This window comes from Galeopterus variegatus, unplaced genomic scaffold (assembly GCF_000696425.1).
Source record: "Galeopterus variegatus unplaced genomic scaffold, G_variegatus-3.0.2 Scaffold2660, whole genome shotgun sequence".
Taxonomy (NCBI): Eukaryota; Metazoa; Chordata; class Mammalia; order Dermoptera; family Cynocephalidae; genus Galeopterus; species Galeopterus variegatus.
Window position 1 is genome coordinate 74,489 of NW_007728771.1, and position 12,188 is coordinate 86,676.

At 33.1% G+C, this 12,188-nt stretch overlaps 1 protein-coding gene across 3 annotated transcripts in view; it reads left to right on the top strand.

The window, feature by feature from the left end:
- Positions 1-7,874, top strand: part of YTHDC1 (YTH domain containing 1) — a 40,695-nt gene extending 32,821 nt beyond the window's left edge. For 2 of the 3 annotated variants that reach the window (XM_008582519.1, XM_008582518.1), the window contains 6 exons: positions 1,447-1,529; positions 2,788-2,824; positions 2,921-2,960; positions 3,066-3,128; positions 4,637-4,771; positions 6,878-7,874. In XM_008582519.1, the coding sequence (XP_008580741.1) occupies positions 1,447-1,529; positions 2,788-2,824; positions 2,921-2,960; positions 3,066-3,128; positions 4,637-4,771; positions 6,878-7,102 (583 nt within the window). In that variant the 3' untranslated portion in view covers positions 7,103-7,874. Of the gene's footprint in view, positions 1-1,446; positions 1,530-2,787; positions 2,825-2,896; positions 2,961-3,065; positions 3,129-4,636; positions 4,772-6,877 lie in introns of all 3 variants that reach the window. The other variant, XM_008582517.1, reaches the window with a different exon arrangement.
- The last annotated feature ends 4,314 nt before the right edge of the window (positions 7,875-12,188 follow it).

The following is a 12,188-nucleotide window of genomic DNA, read 5'->3' on the forward strand; positions in this document are numbered from 1 at the left end:
CTTATTTTTGGCCTAAAAGGACTGAGCACCGAGATGTCTTTTGAAGTTATAAGCTAACAGGTTTCCAGTGCAATACGGTATATACAAGTGAAGTTTTTACCTCAGTTTTGCAAAGGACTGCAAACTATACTTATTACACCACTACACCTTCTCTCAAGCCTGCCAGGGCCTCCATTTATGTATGTGGCTTACAGCTTAAAGTCAGTAGTTGGACTACTATATGAACTGTTACTATCATGTTTTATACCGGTCGTAAATGCACTCCCCAAACTACAGGAAAGCGGTATGTTTATTTTTTAAACCAGCTTTTAATTTTATTAGTATTTATTATTGTAGATGCAATTGTTTTTATTGTGTTGGGGGGCTTGGGGTTATTTATTGCACTTAACTTTGCAGTTTGACTGTATACATGTTGCAAAAGTTAATGAAAGCAGTCTGTATTCAGAGAAATAGTTGAAAAACTAGTGATGCCAGGTTATGTAGAATTTTTATTCGACAGTAAAGGTAAAAAGATAGTTATTTCTTAAATATTTTGGATTTTTTGTTTTTATTTTGTTTAGCTCTTTATTAAATGCTAAGTAAATTGAAGTGTATTTAATCATGTGTTAACATTTACTGTTAAGATTTATGGAAGATGGTAAAGAGCAGCCCTCTGCAGATAGTAAAATTTCACTTTCTAAAGAATACACTTTGACCTAGTTTTATGAACTGTTACTCTGACCCATAATTTGCCAATTTATAAAAACCAGTTTTAAGGCATTGTCTCTGGAAAAAAATTCCCTTAACTCCTAAATGTTATATGGAAAGAATAACTAAATGTTATTAAGTAGTATTAAGAATTAGTTTTTCGAAGTAATATGATCTTTAAAACTTTCCTGTAAAGTCACTTTTAATAAGTATCAAGTTTTCTGTATGATCATGTGAAAAGTATAATTTTGTGCAAAGCAGAGGAAAAAATTTTAAAAGATTATTTTGTTTAGACTTAACCTAAAATGACATTAATAAGTTTAAATATATAAATTTTAGAGTTACCTATTGTATAATGATGGTATGGTGTTTTTCCCCCTTTCTTTTTCACCTGAATGGAGACTTTATTTGGTAAAGTGTTTTGTTATAAACTGGACATTTACTTTAGGTTGAGGATGGCTAATTTACTTTTGTTTAGACTTCTAAAATGTGATTTACATGTTTTGATCAGATTAAATCATAGTATGAGATTTCAGAGAATATCTGCTTTCAGTACATTTAAGGTTTGGCTTATGGGAATTAGTTTGAGGAATTAAAATTTAGGAATTTTAAGATAATTTTTTTCACCAAAAATTTAGATGATAATTTAAAGGAAATGATGGGCTATTCTTTGTGCTTATCTTTGCCAGAAACTCTTGCTTTACTGTTTGTTCTCCCAGCAGTTTTTGGTTTAATTTCTAATGTGTCTAATTTGTGTAGGCGTCGACCAGAAGATTATGATATTCATAACAGCAGAAAGAAACCAAGGATTGACTATCCCCCTGAGTTTCACCAGAGACCAGGTTAATATTTTATAATCCTGCAGCTATTTGATTTAAAATTTACTTGAAAAAGAAAACAAAAGACTTGTAATCTTAATAGTTTTAAAAGAAAAAAAAATTAAGACATGGCTGTGTAAGCCTTGGAAATCATCAGTAGTTCTCATTAGTGATTCTTCCCTTTGTGTTAAGGTTATCTAATCTATTTCGGTGTGACTCATCATAATCTATTAATTACCTGAAAATTGCTAATTTTGCAAAAATGGAAACTTATCTGCATACGTGTTTAAGAGTAAATGTAGTTAGGGGAAGCAATAACCTTATACTTTATTACGCTTTTTATTCCCTGTGATACTTTCATGTAGTATATAGCTTTAGTTGGAGAGTGAAATTATGCTATATTTTTCAAATAAAAAACTAACTTTGTGTTTTTGGAGAGAATTGTGAAATATTTGGTTTGTAATCTAAATGCACCTTTTCAGTTAATCTGTCCCTTACTGGAATTAAAAAAGGCAAACTATATTCAAGAAGGCATATCATATTTTTAGAACAGAGTCAGAGATGCACTTATAAAACTTAGGCAATTTGGAAATTGGTGTTAGTGAGCTATATTATAGCACTGTTTTATAACAAGTGGCTCAAGCTTCATTCTTTTCCAAAATGGGAGATCGTATTGCAGAAAGTGAAAAGTTTTCCCCCAAGAACTTGGCCACTGAAATGTGTTTACATTGTAACTTTCTAGGTCCTTACTAAAAGGGGAGGGGAAGATACTTTTCTTTTATGCCATGGTTCTTTTAAAATGTGTACATCTTCATTTTTGCAACTTTTGCAGTTTTGATTCCCTTCCCCTTAAGTTTGTATTTTTTTAAAACTTACTGTGGTTTACTTAGCAGGGCCTGTATATATCAAGGTAGAAGGTAAACATTTGTTTTAATGAAGTCCTGTTACAGCATCTTCAAAATAGTTCCTCTGTCCTTATTTTCCCTATGGTGCAGAATGAAGAAATTTTCTATTCAGCAAGATTTGGGCTGTGAACTTAGAAGATACAGATGAAAGCCTCTCTGGCTGTTTACAGTTCCGTGATAGCATTAAGTTATTTAGTTACTTCCTAGATTATCAAGTAATTGAGAGAAAATTTGAAAATGGAATAATGTGGTAATAGCATCACTTAAAGTACATATTTCATGGAAAGAATTGAAACAAGTGGTAAGGAAAGTTTAATTATAATGCCATAATAAAAAAATATAAATTTGATTTACTAAAATGCTTGATGTTTGAACAGGGTATTTAAAGGATCCACGATACCAGGAAGTGGACAGGTAAGTTGGGTTCACTCTTGCTTAGCTTTGAATTACATTCTTGGAACTAGTTTATGAATTACCTGAATTTAGTTTCACAAATCTTATTCCCAACAGACGATTTTCAGGAGTTCGCCGAGATGTGTTTTTAAATGGGGTAAGCATTTCATTTTGGATATTTAATGTAGATAAAAATCAGGATCTGATTTGTAGTTCTGGGATGATTTTTATTTATTATTGACAATATCATCTTTCATTTTAGTCCTACAATGATTATGTGAGGGAATTCCATAACATGGGACCACCAACACCTTGGCAAGGAATGGTTTGTATTTTTTTTTTGCAAGTTATTTAACTTCATTTGCAGTTCCTAATATTTTGGGTGTTTACTCAGAATATGATTGTGTCAGTTATCCATGAAGAGACTTACAGTACAGATTTTTGGTGATAAATAATTGCATGTTGCTTTTAAAACTAAATAGTAATGAATAAGCTGATTTGTGTTAATACAGGCTTAATTGAGAAGCATGTAGTGTTTTATAGTAGTAGTTAGTAGTGCGAGGGTCTGCCTGGGTTCATATACATTCTCTTCCGAACTATGTGACTTAGGGCAGGTTTCTAATACTTCTAGTTTTCCTCATCTGTGAAATTCAATGGGCATTTGTTCATTCTTTGGCTCATCAAACAAATATTTGTACTTACTCTCTGTTCAAGGCACTTTGCTTGCTGTGGGTATACAGTGGTAAATGAAATGGACATTATACCTGTCCTTGTGTACCTTAAAATTTAATGAAATAATGTTAGCTTCATAGGATATTGAGAAGATAAATACAAAGTACATGAAAGTTTAGCATGGTGTTATGTAATACTCAGTAAATTTAGTTTTTTGTATAAAATAAGAGTAAAAACCCTGATTATTCCTGAGCTTTAAATTATTTTGTTTCTTCAAGAAAACTGGACATTGTTCTTAGAGCATATTTTCAGATATTGAGGATAACTGAAGCATTAACTTCCAAGAAATAAATTGGAAGTATAAGTATCTTACTATTTCTTACCTTATTTTATTTATCTTTTTATTTTAAATACTGTCTGTTATGTGGCCTCTTCATCTGACTTTTGTTTCATTTAAGGCATACAGTTTTATACAGATAGATGAATTATAAGATTTTTCTCCTTTAGATTTTATTTTAAAAATATTGAAATATTTCATATATGATCTCAATACTATGGAAGTAATCTTTGATTTGCTTTTTATTTATTTTATAATGGTGTTTAAACATTCACTAGCTCCTGAACTTTTGGTGTTTTTTTAAAGAATGGATTTGTGCATAGTGATTAATCAGATCTGTACCAGGATGCTGATGTTGTATCCCTATCTCATCCCTTTACTAGCGGTGTGACTGTGAGCAGGTTACTTAACCTCTTGATGTCTCAGTTTTCCCTTTTGTAAACTAGGAATAATAATACTTATCTCATAGGGTTGCTGCGAGAATTAAATGAGATGTGTAAAGTGCTTAGGGCAGTGCCTGGCTCATAGTAAGCACCGTGTGTATTTGTCATTTCTATTAGTATTTAAATGATATGCATAGAAAAGTATAAACACTTGGAATCTTAGAAGATGTGTAATTGGAGATTATTACACACATTTATATTCAACAAACATAAAGCATATTTTGAAGAACCTTACACCATCAAAATAAATGGCTAGAACAAATTATTTATTTGGGGTTGGTGGTTTAGGTAGGGGAATTCTAGTAATGGTTTGTTTACAAGGATATTTGGTAGATTCTTATGGAAGTTTTTTTTTTTTTTTTTTTGCTGTTGTTGTTTTAGCCCCCTTATCCTGGAATGGAACAACCTCCACACCATCCTTACTATCAGCACCATGCTCCACCTCCTCAAGCTCATCCCCCTTACTCAGGACATCATCCAGTACCACATGAAGCAAGATACAGAGATAAGCGAGTAGTAAGTGCACAAGAAAGCAAAGGTGTGAGGGAACTACTTAGAATTTTGTAGGTAATTTAAGTATGGGGATACCAGACCATGTTGAAGGATGGACTGTTTCGTATTCTTACTGCAGACTGTTACAGAGTATTGCACAACTCGTTTTTATTAATAATGGCTGATTGGGCTCCTTTGGATTATTTAGATAGACTATATGTCTTTTACTGATCAAGTCAGAAAACTGCTTGAGTTGAGGCAACTCTTACCTATGTATCATTCTTATATACCTAGGATATATTCTTTCAGTATAGGATCTTAATTATAGCTATATCATTAATATTACTAATCAGTATTTCTAAGCTTTTTGTGTATTCTGACTCAATTTATATGGGCTAGATGGTGTATATTAAGTTAGTCAACAGGCATCTCCAGTCACATTTTGTCATTTTTATTTCTACCAAATTTTGCTAAAACTGGTAACTAAGTGAATTGTTTAACCTTTCAGGTTCTTAACATCTGGTTCTTAATATCTGGTTGTAGTTTGCCTAACCAAACGTTAAGAAATGCAGCAAAAGAGTAATTGTTCTTTAGTCATTTGTTCTGCTAACTTTGATAATGATTGATGTGAAAGCTTTTGATCACTTCAAAACAGAATGAATGAAGGGTATCTCTAGTTTGAAGTTTCTGGGTTTTGTTATACTAATGGGACTGAGTTCATTAAATTCTATTTTTTTTTTTTTTTTCCTAGTAGTACTTTTATTTCAAAAGGGGAAATTGTCATCTGGCACTAATTGGAAGCATAAGCCATATGCATATAAATTTGATATCCCTGGAAAGGTAGTTTTGTTGTTAAAAGTAGGGTATACATGTTAGGATTTTTTTCCCCCTACTTAGGACGATGAGTTTGTGTGGCGCCTAATAAACATCTTTTATCTTCCCTTTAAGATGAAGAGTATGTTGATATGAGAGACTTAGAGCAGTAATTTTCTAGCCTGTCTGTGAGACATTTTTATGTGTTGTCATTTATACTTTATTCTCGTAAAGATAGTAATCCTTCAAAATCAAGTCATATTAGGACCTTTAACGTTCTGTAAAACAGTTTGAGAATCCCGACTAATTAATTAATTAATAGACTTTAAATTAGTGGTTTTTTATAATTTTTTTTTTTTAATTTTAGTTGACTAGAGGGTTGTGGTATCTTAAAAATGCTTTTTACAAATGATCACATTATTTTTAAAATAAAAAGTCTTCCTATGATTCTTTACTGGTATACTTGTCCTTTTTAACAAGTTCTATTTCACGGACCTTTACATACTAATATTTGGTTAGTATATGTATTCCATGCTTACTTATATAATACTCACATATTTATTACATATGAAAGGTTGTGTGGAGTTGTTTTTGAACCTTGTGTTCTGTACATTTAACCTTACTTTTGGAAGGGACCAGAATCAGTAAGTAAAGATGAGCTGAGAACAGAGAGAGCTTAATTTAAACTAGAGTTAAAATTAGCTACAGTGTTCTTGCATCGCATTTAGATAGTTGCTCATCTTACCCTTTCTTGTCCTCTTCAGCCTTTAGTGAGTTGTTAACTCTGTGTCAGATACACTTCACAGTCTTACTGAAATATATACTTTCTTATAATTGCATCAAATTCTCTAAATTATTTGTTACTAACAATTTAGTTTGAAAAGAAAAATTGGAACATAAGACTTTCCTAATTTCACCTTAAGAGGGCAGAGTTGGTTCAGTTTACTTTGTAGAATTGAAAGAGGGAAAGAAGTAGGGTTAGCCTGCTGCAGAAAAACATTGATGACATTTAGCATAATTGGCAGTATATATGCATAATGACTAGGTGATTACTTTGGCCTAAATCTTATTAAGGGGATCAGATGGAAAAGTCATTAAAATTAAACAAGAAACTGCATGAAGAGATTTGAATAATCATCTTTTATAACCTAATCAGTGAGACATCAAAATCCTTTTTCTAAACAATGTCAAAATTAGTCTGTGAATGAATTTATGATTATTTTTCTCTATATCCTTTCTCTCTACCAGACAATTATATCGACTCATAAATTCCATTTGAGTTTATGACATGCCTCACTTATTTCTTCCCTTTTTTAGCATGATTATGATATGAGAGTGGATGATTTCCTTCGTCGCACACAAGCTGTTGTCAGTGGTCGGAGAAGTAGACCCCGTGAAAGAGATCGGGAGCGAGAGCGAGACCGTCCTAGGGATAACAGAAGAGACAGAGAACGAGAAAGAGGACGTGATAGAGAAAGAGAAAGAGAGCGAATATGTGATCGGGACAGAGACCGAGGGGAGAGAGGTCGATATCGAAGATAATGCGCTTTTGAAAGCACTGATTGTTTAAAGAGAAAAAAAAAATCTTGTATTTTTTTTTGTGTGTGTTTACAAGTAGTAAATTTATTTTCAGCTGTCTACTTAAAGTTCATTGTGTAGAAGGATTTATTATGATCCCCTTTGTTCCAAGCATGCATTATAATAAGAACTGGAAAAACTCAAATCCGCCAAAAATGCACAGTTGACAATTGAGTTCACACTTCTATTGGGGCAGAATGGAACAGTCCAAGAATGTAGATATTGATCATTCTTCCTAAATGTTCATCTTACAGTGTGTGTTCATCCTAGAGTTATTTTTTGTTTGTTTTCTTTCTTTTGGATCTTGATTGATAACTGCCATCTTTTGCGTTCATGTGTTTCTACATGTAGTTGCACACGGTTTAGTAAAAATAATGCTGCTATCAAGTATGCAAATATTGAAGTATGATGGTTTGACTGTATGGCAGTGTTATAGCAGCCTCTTGGTTTTTTCCCCATCCCTCTTTTTTTTAAACTTATAAAATCACTTTTTATTTTTCTTCGGTCTTCAATGATGAGAGCAATATTAAGAAGACATTGCTATCTAATTTTTAATCTTTTTAAATAAATTCCTATGTTCAGTAGCATGGTCAATGCTATTGTTTAGCCTTCCCTTCCAAACTGTATACATTGGCTTGGAATGTTCACAACTTGCGTGTGTGGCAGCAGAAGATAATTCCCATATTCTACATTGCTACTGTTTTGTATAAAATAAATTGGCAAAGATTGACACTTATCTGTTGTATTTTCTTTCTTATCTGATTACAAGTTTGTTAATTAGTGGACATAAAAGAATGCTTTCTGTTTAGAAATTTCAGGAGTTACATTTGCTTTTTTGTTTGTTTTTGTTTTTGTTTTAAAGCAGAAATGATTGACCTAGGCCAATTATATTAAAAGCTTATTTCTTTTTTTTTTTTGTCCTTTTTGAGACCGGCCGCACCGCACTCAGCCAGTGAGCGCTGTGAGCGCACCGGTCATCCCTATAGAGGATTCAAACCTGCGGCGGGAGCGCTGCTGCGCTCCTAGCACCGCACTCTCCCAAGTGCGCCACGGGCTCGGCCCTTAAAAGCTTATTTCTAATATAAGAACTGATGGTACACAGTAGAATTATGTTGATATTTTGATTAAGTATTTATACATCTGTTAACATTTTCTTATTCATTTCAGGTTTTCTTTCTGTTGTTTTTATCTTCTATAAGAGAACTATTTTGTAGATGTCTTATATTTTACTTCTTAGATGAACTTTTAAATTTAACCCTCTTATATATAGTTCCATGTTTTAAGTTAGTTGTCAGTCCCTCTCAACAATAACAAGCTATAACATAGAAGTAGACACATGAGAAAGGCTTATGTATGAAGTAATCTTTTGCATTTCTTGAGTTATACCTGAAATTTTGGTTTTTATAAAGTTGAATATCTAAACATTAGGGATATTTGAATGTTTTACTACTTTTTTTCATTTTTCAGTGTCATACTTAAACAGTTGTACCCTGTAGAATATCACAATGCACAGTTTTACATTTAATCTACATTTTTTGGCCTGAAAAGAACACAGTAGCTTCAATATAGAAGGATATTTAAAACTATAATTTTACTGCCTTCGTATTCATACTGGAATATAGGATATTTTCTCATGCATTCACAATGAATAGTTTTATTTACCTAATTCAAAAATAAAACCTAAAAGATTTATTTTAAATCTGTGCAGTGTGGTAGAGAGGAAAGAACACTTGACTCTGTTTAGGAAACCTGTGTTTTGGTTTTAACATTGCCTTAAATTGAACTAAACCAGTTGGTAATATAAGGGTAGTCATTTCACTGACATTTTGGTTGTGTTTATCAGTGAGTTAAGACAAGTTAATATCTACAGGTTTGTTTTTTTTCCAAATTCTTAAATGGAGAATTTCTAAGATTTAGAGGAATCATCAGAAATGTTATTTTATGGGATAACCAGTTATATAAAACTTTGATATATTAAAGGTATTTTCCTGAAATGATAATAGTAGTAATAATAAATTATAAATTTGTTTATAATCTATTTGAGCACTTAGTATGCAACAGGTACTTTCCTGCTTTTGTGTGCTGCTTTAATTCATCCTCACATTAACATCCCAACCCCTATTTTATAGATGGGGAACCAGGCTCGGAGAGACTCGTAAACTCACCCAAGATTACAAAGGTACTAATGTGGTGTTTCCAAAGAAGCCACCTCGTTGCTTTGGAAAAAGTAGAATATAAATTAAATAAATGTCTAAAATGATGGTTCTAGGTTCTACTGATGATTTTAAACATTACATTTCCTTTAGGCTTCATTAAGCAGAGAGTTTTTCTAAAGCATCCATCCACTTAGATGTTAGTTTTGTGTTCTGGGCATTAAGGAAATTAGTATTGAGTTATTCTGCTCTAAAAAGCTAACGTTGTGTACTTACTAAGTATCAGGCATTGTGTTAGCTCACTTAATCTTCACAGTAACTTTTCTCCTCCTGATTTTTTTTTGGAGGGAGGGATGAAAATACAGTAACATCGTGTAAAAGATTGCAAGACAATTTTTTTTTTCCATACAGAGAAATCGGGAATTTTTGATGGAATATTTAAACACATTTTGACAGTTTCTGTTACTGAAATGCATGTTTTTGTTTTGTTTTGTTTTGTTTTGTTTTTGTACTCTGCAATGCTGTGATTCTAAAAATGTATATATATTAGCATCATATGTTCAGGTGGAAAACAGAAAATCCAATCATTCAGTTTAGAAATCCAGTGAGGGATTGTATTGGCTAGAGTAAAAGTTCAAGTGAGTGAGATTGAATTTAGGCATGACATTAATCTTTTGGATTTGCTTTCCTCTTGAGATAGCTTTGTCTCAGGCATGGTCTGAATATTCCATAAAGCTTCCAAGCTTCCATTATCTGTATAGTTTTCAGTGTCACCATCTCCAAGTTTCCATTATTCATATAGTTCTCAGTGTCAGAAGGAGAGAGACTGTTTTTCCACTCAGTGTCCATATCAGTTCCATGAAAGGATGGAATAGCCACACTAGTTAAGTGAGCCAGCTTATCTGTGCAGGGAAATGGGGTTGCTTGACTAGCCAGCTTGGGAGGCGAGAGAGGCAGAGGATGTTATAGTCTCCTCTGTAAGAATTAAATCAGGAAGGACAGTTCCTAAATGAGTTTTCACTTAGTGTTTTGTGATCATAGATGTGGCCTGCTCTTAGGTATCTCTATGCTGCTGTAGAATGTCTTGGTCACTCTTCTGAAAGGCATTTAGATCCAGTTTTGTCTTAATGTTAAAAATCATGAGTCCTTAGGTATTTTGGGTGTATGGAATAAAAATAGGAAGAAGGAAATGGAATTATTACCAGCATTTCACTTACTGTACTAGACCCAAGAAAAGGGTGGCCGTGATACACATGAGTCATTTTATCCTGATTTTTTTTTTGGACAAGTCACCTCATACATATATCTTGACTTCTAAAATTTTGTTGATTTGCATAGAAAACATTCCTAAAGCAGTTTGATAGACACATTAAAAATTGAGGCATGTGGAACAGAAGTGGCCCAAACTCCCTTAGAGTAGGAATAAGAATCTTAAAGAGCATAAACAAGTCATAGTATTCTATCCTTTGTCATAGAGTCATTTCATCTCTAATTTTCTTGATTCTCCTTTCCTTTGTTCCTAAATCTTACATTTTGTGTTTCTGTCTAAATTTCTTCTATGTCCTAAACTTGTCTGTGGCATCTGAAAGATCTATTCAGTCTTACTAATGATGTTCAGGGTATAACAGCTCAGTAAACTGTTCCAGGTCTTAGGTCCCACTAAAGTTGTCACCCCAAGGGAGTTTGTCTTTAAATTATGTGGTTAGAAGACAGGAGGCTACAGTTAGCCTGTTTCCAAGGGGCTCTTAGTGTTCTGGAATGTGAGCTAAGTTTAATCAAGCATACCTGTGATTTGGCTAGAAATATGAAACTGGCAAACCGCTGGTTTATGCAATGTAAAAAATTCTGCTTCCCACTGCATTTATAATGGTTTTCAGGAGGTGATGAGAAGCTTGGCACAAAATTAAGAATCAAGTGGTTTTTATGGAGGCATCCTATTCTGGTTAAAGAAGTATTTCCTTTATTGTGGAAGTAGTCATGCATTTTTCCTCTATGTAACTTGAGTCTTTAACTGTAATCTATGGAGAAAGGCTGTTATTGGGATTAATTTTAAGCTAAGAACACTCAGTTATTTTTATTTTCTTTAAATTAAGCCATTTAAATATACATAAAATATTTCGGGTATACAAACTTCCTTTTTGGAATTTTGGATAAGGTTAAATCCCCATTGGTGTCATTTCTGATTTCAAAGTCAAAAAGTCATATTCCCTACTGTAGAAAATCTCATATAAGAACTGGAGCTCTTCTCATACTTCAAGTAGACATCTTTAGAAATTAACATTATCTTTGCTACAGTAGCTGCCTATCATCATTGCCATGAGATCACACAGTTTGAGATAATTTGAGAACAGACTCCACTGACAACTCATTTTATAAATATATTGTAAATAATGGTTACAGCAAATGTTACTGATTTTCCATAGGGTAGTCTCCATTCTTTTATTCTTCCTAACCATACTGCAGTTAATCACTCGAGTATTCCATAATGCTTGAACCCATGTGATTCAAGAATAGCTTGCCTCATCCTCGGACGGGGGACTTGATTGCCTGGGTAATCCCATTCCCTTAGGAGCTAAATCAACCAGATTATTGCAGTCCTTTTGCTAGGACTTGGTTTGGACTAGGCAGTTTATGATACTTAGGCCAATGAGATACTAGGTGAGTCTTTAGTAGGATATCTGGAAAAGAGGTTTACTTGCTCTTGGGAGAGAGCTAGAAGAACAGCTGCCTTTTTGCCTCAGGGCAATAAATTATGTGAATATGAAAACAACTGGTTTAAACATAAATGCAACAGAAGACAAAGCTATAAGTATATTGCATGAAGGAATAGGGTAGAACTTGTAATCTTTAAGGTGCTTTTCTACTTTATTGGGCACAAAGGCCCTTTAAGTGCAGTC